Source organism: Limanda limanda, chromosome 10, assembly GCF_963576545.1.
Source record: "Limanda limanda chromosome 10, fLimLim1.1, whole genome shotgun sequence".
NCBI classification, from domain to species: Eukaryota; Metazoa; Chordata; class Actinopteri; order Pleuronectiformes; family Pleuronectidae; genus Limanda; species Limanda limanda.
This window is the reverse complement of record NC_083645.1, coordinates 19,742,566-19,768,680: the sequence shown is the minus strand read 5'-3', so window position 1 is coordinate 19,768,680 and position 26,115 is coordinate 19,742,566. Positions and strand designations below refer to the sequence as shown.

General features: G+C 44.8%; 1 protein-coding gene across 2 annotated transcripts in view; it reads right to left on the bottom strand.

The window, feature by feature from the left end:
- pcdh19 (protocadherin 19) overlaps positions 1 to 26,115 on the bottom strand; it is a 52,138-nt gene that overhangs the window by 20,755 nt on the left and 5,268 nt on the right. For both annotated transcript variants that reach the window (XM_061080004.1, XM_061080003.1), the window contains exons 3-4: positions 2,447 to 2,505; positions 514 to 686 (exon numbers count right to left, since the gene is read on the bottom strand). In XM_061080004.1, coding sequence (XP_060935987.1) covers positions 514 to 686; positions 2,447 to 2,505 — 232 coding nt within the window. The remainder of the gene's footprint in view (positions 1 to 513; positions 687 to 2,446; positions 2,506 to 26,115) is intronic.

Here is a 26,115-nt window from a genome sequence, read left to right as displayed (position 1 = left end):
CGGTGAGTCAGAAATGAAACATCAACATTAATTCCCTGCTAAATGATCCCTCTGAATAATGGATGAGGCTACGTGGAATATGTAGATTTCCACCTTCTACCTTTGTGAGCCTAATTGCTGCCATTCAAGCACATCTGAAGTCAGGCCCGGCTTCACCAGCTGACATGGCTGCTATCAGTCAATAACATTGCCTGAGCCGGTATCAAAGGGGAGCCTTTGCTGTCAGAGATCCCTCACATTTGCTGCTCTAGTAGGACATCAAAAGATGAAAAAAGAAACGGTGTTGTTATTCATACTCGCACTTCTGAAGACGGCAATGGGCATAATGCACCTTAAAAGATGCTCTGGAGGCTCGAAAACAGACTCAAGTGCACACAGAAATACACGTTGGTCTTATCTGGAAATTGGCAAAAACATACTCCAAAGGATTTTTGCAAAACTCTGAAACCCCCACGGTGCACTCACAAACACAAACACACACACTCACACACACTGAGGCACGGAGTTTCTTACCTTGGTCGGGCAGCTGGCAAACGTTGGGGGGGACAGTCATGTTCAGCACGTCATTGACCGCCGTGTCAACATAGTGTCCTCTCTGGACATCGTGTTCACTGTCGGTCTGGTCGCTCTCCTCATGACCGCTGTCCTTCAGACTGTTCCCCTCCAGGTCCTTGAATGTCGACGTGCTACATGGGGGCCAGGAGGGGGGAGAAAGGGAGAATGTTGATTAACTGTCATGTCACCTTCTCTCAAAGGCTCTCCTCCTCCGTCCTCCTGTCTCTGATGGTTTGTGACGAGCCGTCCCGTCTTTTACGTCTGTCCCCCTTTTTTTACGTCCTTCCTCTGAATTCCGTGCCCTTTTTACGCAAGTCAGTTCCATGAATTCCAAACAGACGAATGGTAATTTCTTTTAGGGATAAATCTTTTGCAAAACGTGTGGTGCTTTGCAAAGATCAAAAAAAGCCCCCACTCCAGCCTCGCTTGAAGTAACCATGAAATAAGAGGAAGGTTTAAAATCTGTTGAGAGGCTTTTTTTGGGATTACATGGAGGGGTTTTTTTTTTTTTTTTTACCTTTACAGATACTAGCACAGCAGTTACAGCCCCTGTTTCAGACAGGGGACATTTTGGATGGATGCTCTGACTTCAAGGACATCGGACTGAACAAACAGGAGGCACTCACTCGCTAGAATCAAACAAATACTGCAGTAATCAGGAATTCCTGGAAGGAAGATGGATGCAGGAAACGCTGGGAGCATACAAACTGAGCATCTGTCTTGTTTGGGGCTCACAGTCAATAAAGAGGGTGGGGTGGCGTGGTGCACAATCAACAGCTGCACAGTAACAGCATGATTTCCCTTCATTTGATTTCTATCCCACTGGAACAAATTCTGCTTTACAAACAACACTAAATAGGGGTGAATATATGAGCATGTGTTCTTGCGTGAGGGAAAAATATATGAATGAGTTTTTTGAGAGGGGAGAGAGAGAGGGAGGTTAGAGAAGAATAGGCCGTAAACAAATGTGTGCAAACTAAAAGAAAGGTACAGGAGGAGGAGGAGAGGGACAGGACAAGGAGGCTGCATTCCCCAGCCCCAGCCTCACATTCCCCCCCCGCCTGGGAGAGAGGAGTGCAGTGGAGGTAATGCCGGCTCTCTGATGTTATCACTGTAATTGCACCTGTCCCAGACCAGAGGCTTACTGGCTCCTGAGGGGATGTCTTTGTAGTGTGCTGCGGAGGCCCACACTTGAATGCTCTTTGTTTACATTAATGCAAGGGAATCTTTTGGGTGGGAAATTGCCATAATGGCTTTTCAAAAGGGACGGCCTCAAACAAAAGGAAGCCAGGAATGTTCCGCGGCTGCGGGTAAAATGGGAGAAATTGTAGTTTTTGAAGACAGCCTGGTGACAAAACCCCTCCGCGGCTGCAGGGTATTATTGTGTGACCCCCTATCCCGACCCCCCAATCCTGCATTCCTGCAAACCTATCTAATATCTTTGTTCAGGTGGACTGAATAACAATGCACAATGGAAATGTTTATTCTTCACTACTCACCCAACGAAGAGAAAGGACCTAATGTCTTGGCAAACAGTGGAGAACTGCCTTGAATGGAAGTGAATCATTAAGTGCACGAGCCACATGTGTTGCCAATGAGGAGAGTAATAAGGTTATTCTGTAAAAACGCTGCTCGCAGATTCCAGCGCTCTGTGTAATCTCATAATCTGAAAGTAGGAGTTTGTGGCTCTTTTCAACAAGTGTCTCCTAAACGTATTGTGCAGATTAATATTTATCCCCAAAATCTTATCCTCCCCCATTGCAATTACACTGAATGAAAAAACATGCGGGAAGACATTTAGCTGCAGCCGTAGCTGTGCACTCATTAGATAAAGCAATTACAGATAACAATGGTAACGAGGTGCTGGTAACAATTCCTAATCAAGACATACCTTTTAATGAGGTGGGCTCTGCTGTTCACGTAACTGGCGTCGATGGAATAATTCTCCGTCTGTAAGAGAGCGATGCGGGGGGGGAGGGAAGGGTAAATGGGTGGCATGGGGGTGGGAGGGTTGTGGTTGAGGGATGATGGGGTGCAACAGCGAGAGAGAGAGAGAGAGAGAGAGAGGTACTTTTAATAATGGAAGCAACCAAAATAATGTTACCAGTAATTGGCTTTCAGTAGAAATGTTATTTTACACAAAGGCCCCGGTGAGCAGCCTCGGATTTTTATACGGCTGTTTCCTATTCTCTCTTCTCAAAGCACACACACACACACACACAGAGAGGCTGACTGGGAGCTAAGAGCTGTGGAGAGTGCTGCAGTGAGCGCAGCCTCTCTTCTCCTCCTCAGCCGCCACCGCTCTACACCCCTTGCCCCCCCCCACAACCCAACCCACCCTCCCACCCCACCTCAGCCCACCATCTTTAAAAATGTCGTCATTAGGGAGGACAGACTCTCGTGCAGACAGAGGGGGGAGAAGAAAAGTTTCCCTTTTTCTTCCCTTCTCTGAACTCTTCACTTTGACCATGTTTGAGAAGACATTAATGTAGAAATATGAAATAAATAACTGCGAGAGAAGTAGATGAAATTAAGAGTGTACCGGGGGAATCTTAACTCCGCAATTTGCAGATGAAAAGGCTTTTTTCCGGAATATGCATACGATAGATCTCTGACCCACATTAGAGAACACAGTTCAAAGGCATCCTACATTCGTTTTTTTTTTAAACATTTATTTAGCGGCGGGGGGGGGGGTGCCTGATGGGCAACAGCACGCGGACAGAGGAGGCAGTGTACACAGAGCAGGTCGCCGCTCCTGCATCTGCCAAGCATCAACTCGCACCAGGTAAGATGTCAGGAGGCCAAAGGGTATCAGAGCCTCTCAGAGGACTCGCCCACTCCTGTGGAAAGACAGGATACGACCCTTTCCACAAAGTTGGATAAGATGCAGGTGTTTTCGGGGGGAGAAAGAAAGCAGAGCCTTCACTTTAAATTCCACGGTGCAGATAGTGAATCCTGATAACGGCCGCGAGTCGCTGGTTTACTCTCCGAGGGAAGTCTACAGTACAGATATCCAAACAATGTGGGAAAAGTCAAACCCCCGAGATCAGAAAGGTTAATGTAGGCACAAAAGAGAGCAGTGGCTGATTATCAAGTGGGCTCCATATTCAAGGGAGCAGTGGTCCTGCACAGCAGCGTCGTACAAACAGAGCTGGATCAGAACTCACGGTGCGACTCTGCGCTCACTTTCCTTATTGGACTTTAACTGGGTTGAATATGTTGAACTTTTTCAGCATAGCCACAAAGCCAAAGAGTCTAAAACAGCCTGGATGCAGCTGCAGGAGAAATGTCAAACATTAGTCCCAGTCGTCTTAGATCGCTGCTGAAATAAATACATAAATAAATAAAAATCATCCTGGCAGATTACAGCTGCCAGTGTCTGGTGTTTACCTTTGGCAAATAGCGCCCCTGACCTGTTTGCAGTCTATGAAAAATGTAAAAGCTTGTTAATGCTACTAAATGCATGTCCTTGTTTGTCTGGATTCTAGGTATTGATGCTATTACCTCTTGGCTCCTAAGACAACATATGTGCTGTGCAGCATTATTATCTGACTGATGCTGACGCCGTCCTTGTCAGAGGTGCATTTAGCTTTCAATATTCTGCAAAGTGCACAAGTACAGAAGCTGCTGTTCTCCATCTCACCTCATTTGCTCTTAATTATATTTTTGCAGGACGATTAAGTAATGATATGCAACAATGCAAGGCCAGGCCTCTGATTGGGGTTTTGCTGAATTGTGATGCAATGTCTTTGTGCCGAAGGTGAGCATCATTCCATCTCCTTTTTTATCATTTACCCCTAATTAAACTTTCACTCATTACTACAGTGAAGATAATTTATAAAAAAGGATTTAATTAACATTTTATTATTAGCCCTTAATTTGGAGCACATGTTTGTTCTCTTGTATTACCCCTGACTCCTTTTGTTCCTGTTCAGCTTGACTCCATTAAATATCAAAGGTAAAGGCAGTGGCAACCCACTGAAACTCAGTTTAATCATGAATTAAAAATATGGAATTTATTATTTAGATATTAATATAGAACATACATTGTTTCAGTCGTATTTTATATTCCTTATTTCAGAAAGAAGTCTGTGATTTTATCAAAAGACTCAATTTTGTATCTATCCATTTGTCTGCCCGCCCACCTGCCATCTATCTATAAGTCTGTTTGCATGAATAGTGCATCATGTACTTTATGTGCAAATACTATATGTTCCACCTGTGCTCCACTTTGGTTCCAGAGAACATGAATTTAACTGCCTCATCTTCTACAGTGGCTGCGCATCCGGTGAGAGCCTATTGAAAATGCAAGGCATGAGTAACAAGGGAAAAACTTCATTTAAAAGACAAGATAGAACATTTCTTGTGAATGTCACTCTGGCTGCCGCCTGTAATTGGTTTGGATGGCAGATTCTTTGTGAGCACGGGCAGAAAAAGGACAGAAGTATGACCCTGCTCTCAAGCTGTTCCAGTCCCGAAATGGAACTGTACTTTCCAAAATGCAATTCTCTCTCAGGAGTTTTACATGGAGCCCTCTTAAGTGTGTAGCCGGTTCATCCAAAGGAGATAATATTCCACCATTCAGTGTTTTTGCAGACCCGTCTCTTCCCCTCCAGCTCATATTCAACACAGCAGCTTTTCATTGATCCAAGGACTCAGTGGAGATAACCACATTTGGTAGATTCCGGAATTGTCAGTGGGATAAAACAAATACTCCAACACTTCGGGGCATAACCTGAGGCACCGATTATTCAGTCAACAGTGCCTGTTCTGTTGAGGAATGGGATGCATTAGCCCATGCAGGCTTCCTGTAAAGAAATGTAATGTCTTCCCCCCACATTTCTGATTGACCTCAAATTGGAGGACATGTCAATATATCTTGCGGGAGGTCAAGTTTCAGTGCAAGATGATGAGGACTGCTTAACTACAGCGAAGATGCCACAAATGGCTACTTAATCAGGTTGGACAATGTGTTGTTGTGATCTGAGTGGCCCCAGTTTGGCGGCCAGAGCAACTCTATCCCCATAATTATTGTTCCGTTTCATCTGGGGGACTGGAGGGAGGAATGCAGTCCCTGGTGCCGCCTGGTGACTGATAGGTAGTGTCGAGATGAGTGGGGAGGGAAGTGGAAAGAGAGTGGCGAGAGAGAGAGGGCGAAGATGGGAGGAAATGGGTGAGACTTGACCTTCGGGAGACGTGCGGTCAAGCTGCTGAAGCCCAGTAGCTTTCCCCTTTTTCACCCTGCGCTTCTTTCTCTTCAGTAAAACCCGAGGCACGGGGACGACGGGCTCGCCTCTCTGCCACTGAGAGGAAAAGCAATCTCCTCGCCTAGTTGCTGCCGTAAGATTTGATTTGCCTTCCTCCCAGCGTGACAATTGGTTCTGTAGTCTGGATGCAAGTGTATTCATTGTGTGGGGGCATGGGGAGCGGCGGAGAGAAGAGGAGTGGGGGGTGGGGGAGTGGAGACACCAGTTGTTACACCAGTAAACACCCGACAAGTTCAGCAGATGTCACACAGATAGGAGAGAAAGAGAGAGAGAGAGAAAAAAAAACGTCATACAGCTGCCCTACTGTATGCATCATCGTGGCTGACAATGCACAGTACATTTTAAAAAAAGGATGCAAGTCAGGGAAATATGGACAGTTGCATTCACGTGCACTATTAACATGCAATTTAGAGAAAGGGATGCAAAAGTCGATCTGTTCTTCCTCAGAAGATGTTATTTTAAACTGACATAAAAAAACTAAAATGACGCTTGAACATAAATGCGTTACATAAACTCTATTTACTGAATATGAGCGAAATTGCTCAGAAATAAGATGTGCTCATGCAGGGGGTGGGGGGGGGGGGCGGGATGCACAAGACTGCATCTAGAATCATCATGAAAACTCGATTACACCAGCGAGTGTTTCATGTCTGTCATGGATGCAGCTCTTTAAAGTCATCAATTTAACTGACAGAAAACATCCATCCGTGGTTGTTGTGGACACAAAATGCTCTTACTGCCACAGTGGAAATGCAGAGTTTGACCGTACAGAACAACAGACGAGACCGAATCAATTAAAACTGTCGGATCGAATTTTGCTGCCTGGTTCTGTGTTTGTGCAGTCGGAGGTTGTGCCTCGATTTATTTGTTAAGCAGCTTCCTCATGGACTCCCCTCGGTCCCGGAAGGAAATGTTACACATATTGTGCCTTGTTATTGATATCCCATTGTTAAAAGGGAGGAGGGGGGGTTGGAGGAAAGAGATCCAGAGGGTTTACAGGACAAATCAACACAATTAAAAAATGAAAAGGGAAGATATGGTTGTGAAAAGAATAGAGATGTTTCTGGGTTTTTTTAAACAGACGAAGGATGAAAATGGCTGTTAATACATCCACGTACTCCCCAACTTCCATGTGATTTTGCAGTGAGGATGCAGAGGAGTGTATGAGTGTGTGAGTGTGTGTGTGTGTGTGTGTGTGTGTGTGTGTGTGTGTGTGTGTGTGTGTGTGTGTGTGTGTGTGTGTGTGTGTGTGTGTGTGTGTGTGTGTGTGTGTGTGAAGCGGCGGCTTTCTCATCCTATCCTCTGTGTCTATGAAAAGAAATGCTTCACTCTGAGCCTCTTGCACATTTACATTCTTGCACACACAGACTCTCTCTCTTTCTGCTTCCCTACAAAGGCACTGCTCCAACAATCCCTGACTTGCTCGGCTGTGCAGGCTGTGCTGGCGCCCGACCACCGCCACCGCCTCTGGGTCGACACCCAGCAGCTCACATTCAGTCTGTATGACTCCCATGACGAAGACATAGACCACCAAAGCTCACCCTCGGAGTGGGTTTATATTCTGTTCACCGTGTGAGGAGGAATAAAACTACTCTTCGGCCCCTGAGCTGCCATAACCCTCCTCCACCTCCACTTCTCTGCCCTCTACCTCAGCGACCATCATCACCAGCTTCTTCCCGATTATCGAATTTCCCATAGATCCTCTGCCATCTGCTAGATTATAGATTTCCCTCTTCCTTTAGAGAGGGCACGGCCCCTAAGGGAGGATCAGTGGTAAAAAGGGTGAAAGAGTGCCTGAGGCACAGCCATGGTTGTGGATGAGATTACATTTTCTATTTCTGCCTGCTAAAGGGGGCCCGCCGTGATGAATACACAGACTTGTTACCATTTAATATCAACTGGCTCCCCGGCAAACTCAAATTATACACAATCAATTGTGACAGAGGGGTACATGTGTGACAAATAACCTGCCACATTCTCTGCATCATTTCACTTCATCACCCATCAATTCCACCCAAACCCGGTAGCCCATCTGGAAATCAATCATGTTATGAAAGTGAGTGATTCTGTGGAGAGAAGGCTTTTAAAAGCTTCCACGCGCCGCTGCGGCTCCTGCGTTGCTGTAGTCTCTGTGGCCGGACAAGAAAAATAAACCGGGTGAATTAAGAGCTATTATGAGGTCACTAGCGTCCTTGTGTTGAGTATTGTTTCAACAAATTAAGTAACAGCTTCTCTGAAAGACAATGAAGCCGATACGTAAACACACCGCCACTTCCTGCTGGCATTTCCTCCTCCTTTTTCTTGCCTTCCTGTGTGAAATCGAACAAATACTCGTCCACTTGACCCAAAACAATCACCCCCTGTTCACAGAGGAGCCGAGGAAAACAGACAACGCACTACAGCCATAGATCGCTCCACCTGCATCACCCCCCGCGTAGGAAACTGCAGATCATGCAGCTGTCTTTTATTCTGAAAACAGAGACAATCGTCCAGACATGTCTCCATGTCACTCAGGCCGACAGGCTCCACAGAAGTCCAGTTAGTAGATATGTGATTAATTATACATACATTGATAGAAACAACATTCATTATTCATGAGCTACTCAACGTCAAAGCTATTTCCCTCCCTTTCAGCATGATGAAAAGATTTTAAATAATAGACCCCCTCTGCAGACGCCTGCATTCCAGCGGAGTCGGCTGATGCTAAAGAGGCTTAAGTCAGAGCTGTTGTCTAACCAGGGAATCACTGCTCAGGCCCAACATGTCTCAAACTGTCGCTGGTTGTGGGGCTTCCTGGCCTGGTGTTTTTGTTTTGTCTTTGTCTTTAGAGACACGGCTGGTGCTTTTAATCCTTTTAGACGGAGTTATAGTGTCCACTCGGGATGAATAAGGTCTCCAGCGTCACCCGGCCCATTAGGGCTGGGTAGGGTTTCGTTTAACACCTGTTCAGCGTCCAGGCCTGTGTGTGTTTTCAGACTGATTCTATCTGTGCGAGTCAAAAAGAGAACCTGAGAACCTCGGTGAGATTAGGATTCGTGGTTTTACATAATAAAAAGGGGGGGAGGGAGGGAGGAAAGAGACTTCACTACGTTCGCTGTTTCCTTAAAGAAATCGGCTTAGTTTTCTTAAAGCCTGTGGAGCCCAATCAAACCGAGTAGCAGGAACTTCCCCTCTGGACGAGTCTTGAGGGATTTTCTTTAATTTGGATGTCAGACCGAAAAGTTTTCAAACGCCTATCATCCAAAAATCCGTTATCCGTGTGTGTGACGCCACATGAGAGAGGTAGATGGGACTCTTCTTGTTTTCTTTTGACAGACAAGAAAACATCGTGGGTTAAAATCTAATCCGGAAAGATTTGGTGGTTTCCAGGGGCCTCTGGGAATAAGCATTACAAACAAACAATGTTTGAGCAGCCATTTAATTTTTATAAGAGAATTACTAGATAGCATTTCCCCCTCTTTGCTCGTGCCCTATATTAGCCCATGTAGAGAGGGAAGAGGGGCACGCTAAATTAGCACACACGGAATTCCCAAAGGTTTCTTCCCACCTCCCCTGGGCTGGGCCTTAAAAATAAACATTCAGAAACACTGCAGATTATGTAAACACATTTCCCCCTTAAACGCTTGCATGAGAGCAGCGGCTGAATAAACAGCATTACTTTTTGAAATCAGTTAACTTAAAAAAAAAACTGTTTCTGATGAACCCGGCGACTTGGACGTGCGAGTCTGGGAGGAGGAGAGCTGATTTGCTTGCACGCCACAACATGGTGGAGCACGGCTCGGCACATTTTCTCTCAGCGGCTTAAAGGTGGCTGCCAGTCACGTCTGTGCAGCGGTAGTCTCTCTGTCTCCCTCACTTTCTCCCTCCCTCGTGCTTTTTTCTCTCTCACAGACTGTGACAAGGCATCTTTCCAGACATTTTAGCCGGATGGAGATTTGCAGCAGTTCATTACAGACTGGGAGGCTCTGTGAGCGGATGCAGTCACTCGGAGATGGATTGAGTGGGTCTGTTTATTGACATGCCTTAATCTGACACTGGGTAAAGGGAATGAGTCACCGCCTCCAGACACACTACCACATCACAGCCACTCCAGCAAATAGGGAGGCAGCACCCAGATACGAGTGGAACTTCATCAGCGCTCATTAATCCAACTACCCCAGGCCACTCGCTCAAACAAACCATGTTTACTCGGTGTGTTGGCTGGATGGAGGGGTGATGGAGCTTTTCAAAGGGCATGTGTGCAGGTGCTCGGATCCGCAACACACACACACACACACAAATGTGCATACCCTTGCCACACAAACACACACACACGTACAAATGTTCTTCGACTCCAGCTCATCAAAAACCCACCTGCCCGTCTCACCCACATCCACCTTAACACAATATCTGTGTCAACCAGCTGCTAAAACAAAGTTGATACACTTTGTCTGGCAAAACAGAGCCCGAGCTCCGAGCAGGGGTGAGCGATCGGGCTCGGTGCCAGGTTGCGTATCAGGGGAACGGGCCTTTTATTAAACAGATGGGCAGACAAGATCTTGTATACTATCACGTCACACGGCCGCTACTCCTATCAGTGACCGGGGCTATGGGGTTACCGTTTTTGATCCTGTTTACCAGCGTTTCAATTTGGTCTTTCCAGGCAGCTGTCAGCGCGGGGATTGACAGCTGCGTATTAGCTGTTTGCACATCACCAGCGCATCTGTAAATCCAGCTTGTTAACAGGAGTGTGACAGGCTGCCATCGGGGCATGGGCAGAGCAAAACAACCTCCGACGCGAATGTTTGTTTCCCGTTACTCTGCTCTTTAGCCCAGTGTCTCTGAGATGTGAAAATATGCGTCGCTTTTACTGTTTATTTTTTAAATCCAATCCTCAGCAAAGACAAGGAATACGTATGAAATGTATTAACCAGCTACAAACAAGCCATAGGGACTAAAGACTGTATGAGTGAGAAAACGAATAACGACTGAAATTTACAGTGAAGCCCACGTGTTCATGCATCACACACACACAAACACACACACACACACACACACACACACACACACACGTACAGTGTCTCTGAGATGTGAAAATATGCGTTGCTTTTACTGTATATTTTTTAAATCCAATCCTCAGCAAAGACAAGGAATACGTATGAAATATATTAACCAGCTACAAACAAGCTATAGGGACTAAAGACTGTGTGAGTGAGAAAACGAATAACGAGTGAAATGTAAAGTGTAGCCCAAGTGTTATGCAAACACACAAACACACACACACGTACAGTGTCTCTGAGATGTGAAAATATGCGTCGCTTTTTAATGTATATTTTTTAAATCTACTCCACAGCAAAGACAAGGAATACGTATGAAATATATTTACCAGCTACAAACAAGCTATAGGGACTAAAGACTGTGTATGAGTCAGAAAGCGAATAGCGACTGAAATTTACAGTGAAGCCCACGTGTTCATGCACACACACACACACAAAAACACATACAGTGTCTCTGAGATGTGAAAATATGCGTCGCTTTTACTGTATATTTTTTTAAATCTACTCCTCAGCAAGGACAAGGAATACGTATGAAATATATTAACCAGCTACAAACAAGCCATAGGGACTAAAGACTGTGTATGAGTCAGAAAGCGAATAGCGACTAAAATTTACAGTGTAGCCCACGTGTTCATGCACACACACACACGTACACACACACACACACGTACAGTGGCAGTAGGGCAGAAAGTCGGAGAGGGGCCGGCTGTCGTCTCCATCCGGCACTGGGAGTCTAGCAGCTTGGGAGCGGAGCCAGTGGAGAGGAGGCCAGATGCAGCGGGCTTGACCCACTCTTTCGTAAGGGGTGGGGTGGGGTGGGGGGGGGGGGGGGCTTCAGCGGCTGAAACACACAGGGATTAGCCACACTGCCTTCATTTAATTTAATTTGTATTAGGGCCATCTTTGGGGGCAAACATCGTTTTTCACCGCGGGGGGATATACAGGGTCATGGAAAACAGCAACAGACGGAGGAACTCTGCGTCCTCCTCCCCCCCCCCCCCCCCCCCCCGCAGTGGATCCACAGGGGAAGGCACGGCGCTGTACTCTCAGACCTCAGGTACACACACACACACACGTACACACACGTACACACACCCTCCAGCACAGAGCTTGTTTGCCCCTAATTAAGTCTATATTATGAAGTCCAATCTATCCGACTGAAACACAGCTTACTCCCTGCATCCACCTTTCCACAGCTTGATTTCCTGAAGTGAAGACCTTCAATCCTTTTGTTCTGCCACCATAAACAACACACAACGCAATTTTCTGTGCTTATCGGAGCTCTGCTATGTGCACTTGTTGTGTCTGTGATTGTTTGTGTAGATGTGTGTTGCCCACTAAGCTCTTATCTACAAGAACATATCTTAGGGCTGGATGTTTATCTGCACTGATGCAGATTGGAGGAGTTCTCTTTGTCTCAGCGCAGTGGTACATAATATTATTTCTCTTTTTGTTTTTTCAGCATTTATTTTTCCTGAGCTGATGTAGTTTGATATCCTATGGTGGAGAAATCCTTTTAGTTACCCCCGGGCATCTAATGTGCTTTTAGTTGTAATCTGGGAATTTAATAAATGAAAAGGAGAAGAAAAAGCTGTACACAATCAAATACAACCCTTTGTATTCTGTGGAACATGACTTACACTATTAAGCGGAGTAGGAAAACAACTGCAGTGAGTGAGTACATGCCTGCTCACAATTTACAATAGCTCTGTGGAAAAAATATGGCTGCAATCAGACATCGAGTCGGCCGAGGCCTGTGGTCATATAAAGCCTCCGTTCTGTTGTGTGCAGGTGACATAGGAAAGAAAGCTAATGTACCGTGCTCCGGGAAAAGTTGTTTTATTATATACACATATCCCCAAAAAATAAAGGAAAAAAAATGTGCGAGCAGCAAAAGCACTGCTTTGTCTCTGCTAGACAGAGACGACTGTTCTGCTGGAGCCTGTTCAAGACTATCAGCTGCTCGCAGTCTTTTTTCCTCCTCCTCTCCTCTCTCCCTCAGCTCCTATCAAAAGATGTTACTGTGTAAAATGTCAAAGAAAAAAGAGGCAAGAGAAGTAATCTCCGTCTCCTTTTTGATCGCAAGTGGAATAATTGGAAACCTCTTAGGCTCATTACATGAGTTGCCCGCCAGCCAAAAGACAGCTCCAACTGCCCCTCTTCATTCATGTCGGCGCTTTGAAAAAATATTGCTTCCTCTAGTAACAACTCTTTATGAGATGCAATGACTAGAGGTCCTGGTACCTACATTAACGGGTAATCCCACAATGCCTTTGAAAATATATCTTTCAACTACCACTGTCAAACATCAATTCAGAGCAATGGGAAGGGAAACAGCAACAATCTGCCTCTGTAATAACGTCATTATGCATATTGCACGGCACTTCTCACCCTTGCTCTTTTTTGACAATGCTGTTCCTCTCAATTACATTGGGCATTGCATACATGCAGCAAGTTCATTTGGATCCCCATTACTAACAGCCTGCTGCTCATTGTTATAACAACTATGCGTGTAATTATTGTGACTCTAATTACTCTAACTGTATTACTCAAATTGCCCTTATTCTGGGTTTAGATCACCCGCGCTGATGGTCGCCAAGACATGTCTATGAAGAATGGCACCAATGTCCCTTCAGATAAATCCCACATAATTAGCCGTGTGCCTTACAGGGCCTGTGTGATGGTAATAATTAGAGCTACTGTAGCAAAGGTCATGCAAAACAATTTAGCGAGGATGCAGGCTGCATGGGTAATGGGGATAATGGGGGAGGGACACGAGGAGGGGGGGGGGAGCTGGGATGAACATGGAGCCTCCTCTCCCATCCCTCGGAGGCGGAGGGCAGACGGTTGTCTCCTCACTTCAACCGATGCTCTCTCAATAATAGAAAATGAAAAAAACAATTTTAACAGCGAGCCGACTTGAGGCGAACAGAGTATGAATATATTCCCGGATCAGATTGGAGGAAAGTGCAACCGGGTGGATCTGTGAACTGGCATCAGCAGAAATCTGTTCCCTGCTTTTGAGGTGTGATCGTCGCCCAGATCACCGTCTCATTCACATGTTCATTAGCTCCAGTTCAATGTGCTTAATTTTACCCGTAGTTATCGTTATTAATTGTGTGTTTTTGCATGAGAGAGCTACAGAGAGAGGGACATGGAGTGCTGCTCCACCCAAGTGCACGGGTTAATGAGCCGAGTCAAAAATGATGACAACAAGGTAAACAAGAAGTCACACCGAGGTCCTTCTATTTCTGCAACTCCTCCTCCCCCCCCTGGAGGCCCGGCTCTCTCTCTGTAACTCCCAGGCTGCTCCTGAGACGAGACCTGGAGGTTCACAGGCTGGATCCACCAGGAATTCAACCAGCTCCCTCACCTCGCCACTATCACACCCCGGTGAGATAAGCAACAGCCTCACGCTCAAATATAGCATCTGAAACAACACTTATGCTTATGTGTGCTAGATTGGTGCCTATTCCCTCTTGCAACACTGACACCCCACCCCAACCAACTCCTAACAACACGTCATTAGCAGCGACTGACACAAACAGCCTAAAACTGTTAGGATCATCCTTTTCTATAAAACATGTCATATACATTTTTTTATTATTATTATAGAATTTTTTTTATTTTCTTGCCCTTTGGCAGCTTATAGTTTATAGACTTTTTCCGTAAAGCGAAAGAGGAATACATTCCAACTTTCACTTTTAAGAACACAAGATTGGTAACACTTATGTCAGAGCCAGGAAGAAATGAGACGGTTACCTTAGCAGCTAGCCTTGCTCTATCTATAGGTTAATAAGTCCAATGTAATCTACATACCAGCAGCTGATAAGTTATCAACAAGTTATATTTATATACCTGTACAAAATCAGGTTTATAAATTGTGGTTTATGTGGCAGAGCCAATTTCCTTGGATAGTAAGGATAAGAGAAGATTTCAATGTCCTTATATTTATGTACAAACAATGTTCTACTTGCTACTGAAATCTTCCTGTGCCATTGCACTTACTTTTTTACATTTCTATATAAACCAATTCATTGAAAAGTGTATATAATGTACATACTCAGCTTTTTTTTATCACATTTTAAATTGTTATTTGATTGCCTTTTTATATTTTTGATTCTCTTGTTCACCTCATTCTGAGCTGACTGTTGCTGTAACAACTGATTTTTCCCAGTTTTTGGATCAGTAGTTTTATCTTATCCAATCTTATCTTACCTCTGTTAATGAGGTTAAGTTCTTCCTTGTATTTATATAAAGAAAAAAAATGCTCCAGCGGATTTCTATGAAAGCTGGTGGAAGCATGCGGAGTGGGTCAGGAAAGCACAGGCAACACTTTTCAATAATAATTGATGGATCTTGATGGGAAAAAAATGTGTGTGTGCAATTTGGTGCTGATCCAAATAAAACTCTGGATCTAGTAAATTTAAATGTGGTTTTATAAGGGGACTGTTGGGAGGGAGTAGACTAATTTAAAAAAAGATAATTGGGAGAACTTAGAAAAACCTGAGGTGATAATTAGTAAAGAACCCCTGGCACTAGACACTTGAATGGCTGCAATCAGTAAAAATATCAGTTTTTTAAAAAAGCCTGAAACAAGCACTGCATCAGGATGTGATGTTGGACGTCAGCTGCTTCATTCAGTCAGATTTTACTTAATCGTGAAATTCACTGGGATGAGAGCAGAAGCATATGCTAAGATCCATATTCCTGCGAGGATTTCAAAACCGTAAATTGTAATTATCATTGATCTCAGTCGTCAGATGCCCTAATCTCTATGACTCATGTCCACAGCGGCCGCGTCGGGCGACGATGAACTGTCCTCCCCCACATCTGAAGTCCCAAACAAGTGTTGAGGGAAGCAGTGATAAGCAGGTCCTTATCCTTTTAAAGACACTCCCGTAATCCAACAGCGGTGGGAGGAGGGAGGGGGCTTCAGCTTTCAGGGACTTAGTCTGGATTATAGCTAGTCCTCCAAATTAAACCAAAAGTCAGCTTTCTGCAGTTGCTCATGCAAGCTGGCGACTGGCTCGTTACCAGCGCTGCTAACAAGGCGAGCGATGGAGGTCTATAATTAGAAAAACGCTCTCACTCACAGGCCACAAGGCAAACAAATGCAGTTTACACATTAGCACAACCGGGCTTGTTCCCACCTGAACTGCATATTTTTCGGTTCTTCTCTGTCACCTCGCAGCTCACCTCCTCTGAAATTACACTCGAAATGTTTTCCATGCTGTGTCGCCGACTTTTGCTGCCAACTAGCTTAGCCACGGACGAGCTTCTGAGCCGGGGCAAGGCCGCTCTGTCCCCACTGATGCTGCTTCCCACAGCAAAACAAGGCCAAATCGGAGGCTTAGAGGCTAAAATGATCATTACTGGGTCGTGAACAAATGAAAAGTCAGAACACCACTCCCATGACTGTCCCCACCCCCCATCACTCTTGGTATTTCATTTGCCATCCTATCACACAAACAGGGGCAGGCACAAATTAACATTTAGGATGGACGATATTTTGTTCTGACAATAAATAAAAAAATCAAAGGCAAAGCAGAAACCATATTCTCTTTTGTTCCCTAGAAAATATAATTTAATCAAGGAAAATATCCATTTCTGCAACTTTAATTTTAAGAATTCGGGGAATTTTTTATTGAGTATAAAACTGGGTCGTCTGGAGGAAGCCTGGTGTGGTTCGGTCCAAATGTAAAAAAAATAAAATAAAAATCAGCATACCCTCTTGCAACATGTTTCATTAAGTGAGTAATTAAGTAACTCACTGCTGCCAGCCAAGTAATCCTCAAGTGGACACATCACAGTTATGTTACACTCATAAAGAAATCAAATAACCACTTTTTCAAGTATAATAAAATATTTCTGCACAGGTTAGACTGTTTCCACTCGTAGTTTAGAACAGTTTTTGATCACGTTGGGACGCTAACTGCTTCCCCTTGCTCTTGTTAAGTACTAAACATCACAGGGCAAACACAATCTCATCTAACACTCCTCAGGAAAGCAACTAGGTTAATTTCCCAAATGTCACATTTTCTCCTTGGATTTTTTTATGACTTTTATTGATAGCTCACAGAAATCAGCTTCGAAGGAACTTTTTTAACTCAGCAGTGCATTCTTGTTCCCATGTGTGAGCATACATGTCAATGCATTAGCAGTCCTTACAACCTGCTTTAACGTTACAATACCCAAACTAGATAAGGCCTCTCCGTGGTGACCTTCCCCAGCGGAGCACTCAGCCCCTGTTATTAAAGCACAAAGATTATGAGCTGTCTTCGACATGCGGCCTCCCTCACTCAGCCCCCCCCACGCAACACTGGACTGGGAACAGCGCTAAAACATAGAACAGGTACAGAAGAGTAATCTTGAACTAAGGGGGTGGGGGTGGGGGGGGTTACAGGAGAAAGTGGTGCACTTGGAGCAGTCTGACAGAGGCCAAGTGCTTTTCATTCATTAACTTGGCCGCCTGAGCTGTGGTATGTCAAACAGTGGACGTGAGGGGAAAGTCAAACCTGACGTCCCATTGTGCGGCGCAGCCAGACACCGACCGAACCCCCGAATATTGTTTTCTGATGCCACGAGAGAGCACAAAGAAAGCAGGTGGAGCCGTTATCAATTCCCTTAACATGGAAATCATTACAATTATCATTAGTGGTATTTCTATTCCTCCGCATTCAGCGTAGAGTACATATCTAATCTGTCTCCTGGAACACATTCTGGTCTTTCCAACATGACCTGGTACCACTCCAGCAAATAGTTTTTCCTGTCGCTCCGGAAAGCAGATATGGACGTAAACAATATGCCTGGGACCTTTCTGAAAAAGCCCTAATCCCAGCAAAACAAACCTGAGCGTAACAGGGCCACCCGAATTGCTTTCAGGAGAACTAGATAATCAAAATGCAAAACAGCCTTTGATAGAAAAATGAGCCGACTTCCAGCAGCAAATCCTCTTCACCTAACATCAGCAAATTCTCTTTGCCGAACTTTTATTTGCATGCAGTGTTTGGGTTTTTTAATGTAATCACAGAGCGCACGGTGCTCCGTCAATGAGCTATTCTGATTTATGTCAGCCTGAATCGGGCTGAATGCTCGGAGCTTTGCAGACATCATGAATGAGAAAAGGAGCCACACACTGAACCCATTAGGGGTCCCACCATCTCCGCAGACAGGGGCACAATGGGTAGGGGAGCGGAGATAAAGGAGGGTGAAAGCAGGGGTGAAAGAGTGGTTGACGCTGATCGGCCGGTGAAAAACGGGGGGAACGGGGGGAAAAGAAAGGAAGAGGCCCGAGACGACGGCCACATAGGGCAGAGGGAACGTGAGGGCTCCGAGAGGCCTACACTCGGTCATAGCCCATTAGGCTGGCTGGGTGAAAATGCTACAGCTCATTACATGCTCTGCCTCTGTTCTGTGGATGAACAATGCACAATTACGCTACCCTGCTGCTCCTCCAGCCCGACTGCTGCATGCCTCTGAGGCGGCCGATATTGCTGCTATAGTGGCTCGCCTGCCAACAGCCACTGCATGCGCTCATCAAACACCCCATACACGGGCTTCCTAATGCAAATCCAGGTTTATGTCTTAGAAAACAAAAGCACTGTATGAATCTGCTGGAATGAAAGGAGGGGAGGAACAGAGGCAAAGGCTTCGGCAAACAACACCGAGGTATAATGCAGTACTTGTGTGTGTGTGATACAATGACGTTTGCTCCCTTTTGTCAGCTCTGCCTTCCTTAGATTTTTCTTCTCCACAGTTTTAAAGATGAAGACACAAAACATGGGAGAATTATTTTGTTTCCAGCTCAATTAAATTTCACTTAATGTTTCAATTTCTGTTAAACCAGGTACGGTGCTAACCTACAGGTCCAAATATAACCACAATTAAAACAGAGGAGTGTAAGCAGATGACACCGAGAGGGCCGTGACAATATCTGCAATGCAGTGACTAACTAACCCCCACCGCCCCCCTGCAAATTGGTTCACTTCAAGTCTTCCTCCTCCTCCACTCCACAATTATGCATGCAGGAGTTGACATTTAATCTGATGGGGGAAATGCTAACTAACATCCTCCTGCTTCTGCTTTGCTTTAGACACAAAAAAACAGGACACTTGGAAAGGTCATTCTTCCCTGGTGTCAGAGCCGGCTGCTTGGAAAAGTTTCCCATGCACAGAGAGTATTGTTATGTTCCATTGAGCCCCTCCCCCCCCTCCACTTCCCTGTCACTCAGAAACCACAGCATCAGCACTCGGGGAGTAAAGCCCTGGGAACTCTCTTAACAATGTGGCAACATGTCTACTAACCCAACTGAATTAGCCAGTGAAAATACAGAAAACATGTTGAATGCGGACATCCACGGATTCTAATTAATACTTTATTCTTCTCTGCACGTTGGGATGAAATTAGTTTTTGCCTCATTCAAATCATCGCTGTCATTACTGGAGAATTGAAATAACTTTTTTTCTTACTTTGTTTACTTTCGTAAGTTAGTATTTTTCCAGAGCGGATCAGACAGGGAACATTTAATTTCCCCAAAGACTGATTATGAGTCCCTTGTTCTTATTATCGGCGAGGAGAGACAAATCTATGTATATGCGTATATATCAAGGCTTTATTACACTGCGTGTCAGCACACATTATACAATAAGTCAGAGTGACAGAGGTGGGCACAAGCCTCTCGACAAACACTAAAGATATCCACTGAACTTCCTCTGCAAACAGCTTCCACTCTTGGCCATTAGCAGTCTCAGGGTTTTGTGTTTCTTTTAAATATGTGGACTGACCTTTTCTCCTCTTCTATATTAATGGTACTACAGGCATTTTTCACCAAAAGGCGTTAATGAGAGCGGGGGTTATTTTTTTAATATTCACCCTGGAGCTTTCTCTCGTCCTACGTTTTCTTATTTTCTCTGTTTTGCTTGTTTCCCTGAACATTAAGGATTTGATGCACAAACTTTGCATGAAATTGTGTGAACGGCTACACATGAAATTCGGGTTAATTTCCACACTTTAACTTCTTATTTGTTTGGGACTTGATGGTCCAGGGATTTCCATGGAACAAAACACAATGCGGCATTTTTGTGTGTTGGGGTTTGATTCGAGAAATAAAAGAACAACCCGGTGGGAAACTCATTTAAAGGGGTAATTACTGTACGGCCACGCTGATCGCTCGCAGGGTAACAAGGTGCATAATAACGTCCTCTCCTCCGGCGATAAACATCATCACTGCGTCCATTTCCTTCACTCCATTTAGCCTTCGCTCGTTTACGGCTGGACCATCAACCCAGAAGTTCAATGCCATTATTCTCCTTTCTTGCATTTAGGTACTTGTCCATTAAAATCTTTAACATAAATTGTGGGACGACTAATGCTATTATGTGACTACTTTTGGCTCCATGAAAAAAAAATCCCTTTCTTTTGATGCTTAATAGGTTTAAAAGAAAGTGAATTCTTTGCTCATGATAGAGCTTTTCAAGTACTTTTTTTCAGGGCTGCCAACTTGAAGCAGATAAATTCATCACAGAAGATGAATGATTACGCCGATTAGCACTTAGCGATTTTACTTTTTTATTTGAATGTATTTGTGTCCTTGTGTTGTAAACAGCCTTAAGTGTCTGTTTGCTGATGTCCTCCATGAGTTCAGCCATTTGACAATATCATTCTGCAAAACAGAAACCACTCTCCTCTGCTAATGCAGTTTACCATGTTCGCCTTTACATTGAAATAATCACAATATTTCCTTTTTCGGGGGAAGTTGCGCCAACAATAGAAGAGACATTATTGCTTTCCGTGGAGGTTGATAGGGTCCCTGCAATAAAATCTCTCCGTCATCCTAACACCACCTTTTAGAGAGAAAAATAACACGTTTCAGGTAGCCGCGATACAGGTTGAGAAAAATCATTGGCACTCTATAAATAGACCTCTCTCCCCTCGTCTCTGTCTCTCCTGGTTTTTCTCGGCCTTGCCATTTCTCCACAGCGCTCCTCAGCCTGTTTCTCTCCGCACCAGTCACATGTGGTTAGGGACACATACGGTGACATGTGTACATCAGGCGGCATCACTCATGTGTTTTGACTCTTAAGCTCTTTTGGCTAGGTGCTCTAATCCCGACGGGAGGCCTGGACGCTGGTGACCGGCTGCCCGGGGTTGTTATGTCATTTCATTGTACCTCGGCAACATCGAGAATGACGTGCCGGCGTGTCGCGGGTTGGGGTCAAGGCTATAAAAACCTAGCCGAGTGTAAAACTAGCACGGGTTCTGCATGAAGTGAAAACCATCTTGTTGAGTAATGCCACTAAATCAGCCCACAGCTTCACCAGTTTCCCGTGTAAAACACAATGGGAGGAGCCGGCTGAGGAATGTTATAAGAGGGGCGCTGAATACATCACTGTCTTACTGATAATTTATTTCTGACAGACAACATTTTTATTTCACCTTATAAGCAGTGACACTTGAAAAGCAGAGTATTTCTGAAGCCGCTGCCTTACAAATAACCTCTCTAAATAATTAACAGGTTCATCTGCCACTCAATCAGAGCGCAGCTGAAGCTTTTGTAGATGAAACAATTCCCTCTGAAATCCTCTGAGAGGAGGAGACTTTAAAGAATGCTCCGTACGCCTCCTCTTTCAACACATGGAAATAAAAATACCCAGGAACACGAGAGCTTTCAGATCAAGCAGGTATGTATACCGTCCCTTACTCCACCATATCTGTATATCTCTGGTTTTCTTTCCCACAATGAAAAGTCACTGACAAACTGTTCAGAGTTGAAGCAGCTCCTGTATATTTTCTATTTGGCCTTTTAATTAACAAGATATTTGTTTGGCTATATTTTGCATTGTTTGAAAATAGAATAAGATTTTTTTATGAATCTGTAAAAAGAGTTTATTCCCTTGTTGTTATAAGGGACTGGCTCAAAAAGCTTTCAAGTTAAAATAACAGAGAAATTTGACTTTTTTTAAGACTTTCAATTCTTCTTAAGTCCATATTATTATTATAAACTATAAATATGAGTATTATTTATTTCTAGTCACTTCCTAAACTTCATTGAAAACTGAGCATAACGTAAAAATGAATATAGAGCGAGGAACAGTCTCCAGCTGCAGAGACAGTTTCACTTCCACTCTGTGCTTCACTGCTTTGCACGTTGTCCTCTCCCAGTTACACTTTCCACCAGCAGCTGATGTTCTTCCTTTCACTCCCAGTCCGTTCAAGTCAACAAACACACACAAGCTAAATGATTCCTCCAGAAACAGTCTGTCTCTAAACCGGGACTGCAAAAAATAAAAGCTGGATCCCCACAGAAACTCTGTGCCAACAAAAGTTGAACAGCTGCGAACGTCGGGTGGAATATAATTTATTCAATCTACTGTAAAAACGCTCTGCACTGTTCCAAACTTTTTCATTAGCGCTCGAGCACTAAAATGACAGATGCTATTAAGGGAAATATTATTAGAAGCATTTATATCTCTCCATATCTTAAACACCAGGGAATGATGATGATGATGACAATATCATAACAACATTAACAAAGCACTTTGAATGCAGGATCACAACCGTGTTGATTATCGAATGTGTGAGATTGCGCCGCTCGTCTCTGCTGCTGTGAGATTCCTTGAGTTGGTCATAACGATGTAAATGATAATGTCACAGCCCATACTTCAAATAAATGTGACACGCCATAAGAAGTATTGCGGCTACATTTGTGTATTCATGAGTGCATGTGTGTGTATGGGGGGGGCTGGGGTGGGCAATTTCAACAGATGTATAGTGGTGCGCTGACAGCATGACATGTACTTTGCATGCTCAATATGACACGTCTGGACGCTCCCATGCATATTGTCCTGATGTGAAGTGATAGCGAGGGATGTGCAGCCACTCCCTGTTTGTCTCTCTCTCCTTCATCCACATCAAAACATCTTCTTCTCTAACAGGGAGAAGCAGCGAGGCCGGTGCACCCACATGCCTCCTCACTCGGGTGGCTTGATTTTTCCTTTTTCTCATTTAAGATGCTTTGATTGGCTGCGAGAGCCGAACAAACAAACACAAATACGTGCGTCTGAGCCCGACCCCGTGGCGCACACTTCAACTCGGTATCACAGAGACTTGTGTAGCCGCAGTATCTTCAAGGAAGCAGTGCAGAGAGAATCCAGGAGGACGACTGCATCAATTATCAATTAACTGCACTTGTCAAGCGCACTCTTCGCTGCATACTGAACACCGAGCGTTCTCCGGCGTGCAGCGCAAAGTCCTCTACCTCTTTTTTATCCTCATTCATTTATCACCTTGTTTCTGACTCATTTATCACCTTTTTCTGATTCATTCACCGCAGCGTAAAAAAGACAAAATATGCAATCTACCCGAATGAGCGTAATCAATACAGTAAGATAAGTTCTTTTTTTTCTGCTCTGCTCATTATCTGGAATCACAGGTGTGAGAAGCCTAAGTGCACATTACAAATTCAAAAACACATTCTAGCCAAAGGCCATTCCTTTACTGTATAATTGTTTCCCCCACCAAGTGATTCACTATAATTAAGCTGTGGAAGACAGCTCTATTCTCCTGTGAGCGTTCATATTAGTGCTACCACGGGCAGGTCTAACAAACATCTCACAGCTGATGCGTCTCAAAACAATGGACAGCGATGTTCGGGGGGGGGGGAGGTATATACGGGTGCACGTTCTCACAAGGGAGAATACAATACACACAATGCAATTGCAGGTATGAGGCCTTCGGGGAGACCTGTCACTGTTATCTTGGCCGAGTCTGCTGTGTGTGTGTTTGTGTGTCTGTGTGTGTTTGTGTGTTCCACGGTGCTTTGTCTGAAGCAGGAAAAGCTTGACTCCAGCTGCTCGTACATAAGCAGGAAGCTCGCTGCCCCACATAAACTAACAATGGAGGAAAACCTTACATGGATTATAAACATGAATTACAAAATAGTCACAAGTCCATATCCTCTTTCCCTCTGATAGCTAAACAAATCTGACCCCTTATCCACATTTTGATGGGGATGATAATTTTAAACTGCACGTTTGGAAGAATAAACAAACAGGGAGACATCATCGTGCCCTGGTGTAAAAACAAAAAAGCTCTTCCGCTGAGGATGAATGAATCATGGATAATTATGAGGTTGGCCTCAGGATGAAAACAATTTTTTTGGGGACAAAGCTGCCTCAGTAATCACAACAGTGCAGCCACTTGTGTGTCCTAGCCAGTCAATGGAATATGGGTTGAGGACTTGTGGAGTCAAGTGGTTTCAAGCCTAAGCTTGCTCATTGTAGCAAAGCAATTATCAGTCATTTCACCGCTGTTTGTTTGTGCTATAAATGGTATTGTAATTATACTGACAACATTTGCCAGTTAAGAGCAACGTTTGAATCTACTGTAGAGCTCGTCTCTCTTGCAAATGTCACAATGGGGAGGACAGCAAACCATGACAACCATCGCCGGGCTGAGGTTGGAGGGCGAAGCGTTCCGTGGCTCCTGCTACTTCTCACTTACTTTCTCGCGTTCTCACTCACTTATTTTCTCACTCACACGCTCTCTTCTCAGTCCAGGGAAAATATGCAAAGGCCGGGTCAAAGAGATGTTTGTCAACATCATGTGTAAGGCGGAGAGCGATGGAGGCTGCATGCTAAACAGGCCCCGGCCTCTATCAAACCAATCAAGTGCCTCTAAGAAGATGAGAAAACGTAGCCGGGGCTCAGACACCTGGCACTGAGACTCACTCGCCCTCGCTCACATCTTCCCTGCTTATCTCTCGATCTGCCCTCACGCAGCTCCATCAAGACAACTCCTAGCTTTGCATATGGAATCATCAGAATCAATCTTCAACCCGATTTGTCTCCCTCTCCGCTTTTTCATGAGCTGAAACAAATAAAGGCCCTCGTAATCCTGCGGCAAATGTGCCTTTATTGGATGGTTAAGCCACAGAGACAGGATGCTGCTCTGGCTTTTCTTACAAAGGTGCTTGATTTCATTCTGGAGCCAGACCCACATTTTTATTTATTTTGGCAGAGGAAAAGGGTGGTGGCGACCCGCATAGCACTACCTACCAGCAAATGCAATCACAGCATAAAGGTTCGGTGCATGAATCCCCTACCTCTGCCTCCACTGGCCGGATAACACCACCAGACAGCCCCCGACAACATTTCTCATTCTCTCCACCTGCGTTACTCACCCACACACTCAGTCGGAACCAGCTCCGACAGGCCCAGTAAATCAGCATGCCTGTAAGTAGGCCTCATTGACCCCTCAGGATCCACCGGTGCCTGGATCTCTCTGGATCATCCAGTCAATACATCAATATCCATCTTGTGTTCCTTGTTTTAAGACCCCGCTCCCAACCCCAGCACCCCCACCTGCTCCTCACTGAATGTCAAGCGGAGATTGGAGTCATCAATTACAAGTGTGCGCGCGTCTGTGTGTGTGTGTCCATGGAGCTTATTTGTTGCCGTCTATGGGAGCAAGCGTGATACACATTCGTAAATAAACACACACACACACACACACACACACACACACACACACACACACACACATACTGATACACATTTTTCCCTTGCACTCACACAAACATAAATGTCCCTCCCTCCCCTGGGATGGAGGAGAAGTGGGTCACGAAGAGAGAGAGAGGGGAAGGTTGCCCAAAGAATCCAATAGACCAGTTCATACACACAAAAATCTATAAACTAAAGATCAACTTGTCGGCATACACTCTGTCAGCTTGAATAGTTTTTTCGAGTCAGACCTTCACTGCTCTGCTGGAGCCTTGCATGGTATGTCAGGGTAATTCAATGTGTCTGTGCAGAGCGGCCATGCGGCAACGCTGCAGCCAAATGGACGACACAGAGATAAAGCATTTAAGCAATGAGTCTTTTTTTCTGCTAGCACCTGAAATGACGTGTGGTGGAGCAGATCAGTTGGGTCAATACACCTGGCAGGTGCTCAGACTCGTCTTCTGTTCTTTTTTTTTTTGGTAACAATAGCTCAGCTCACACAATAGAGACAGTAAACACACGGAGAAGGGAGAGGCCAAATAATCCACTTTGTCAGGCCTCCAAAAAATTCTGCTTGGCAAAGCGCTCGCACTCGCAGGTCAGCCTCAGTGTCTCTGCACCTTGAAATGCCTCGAAGGATTCTGCTCGGATTGACAACGTCACGAGCTTGGCTTTCAATCAGTAACAGTCAGGCGTCTCTCACCGACACTGTGATCTGTGGTATGATGGAATGCTAAATGTCACTAGACCTTGAGA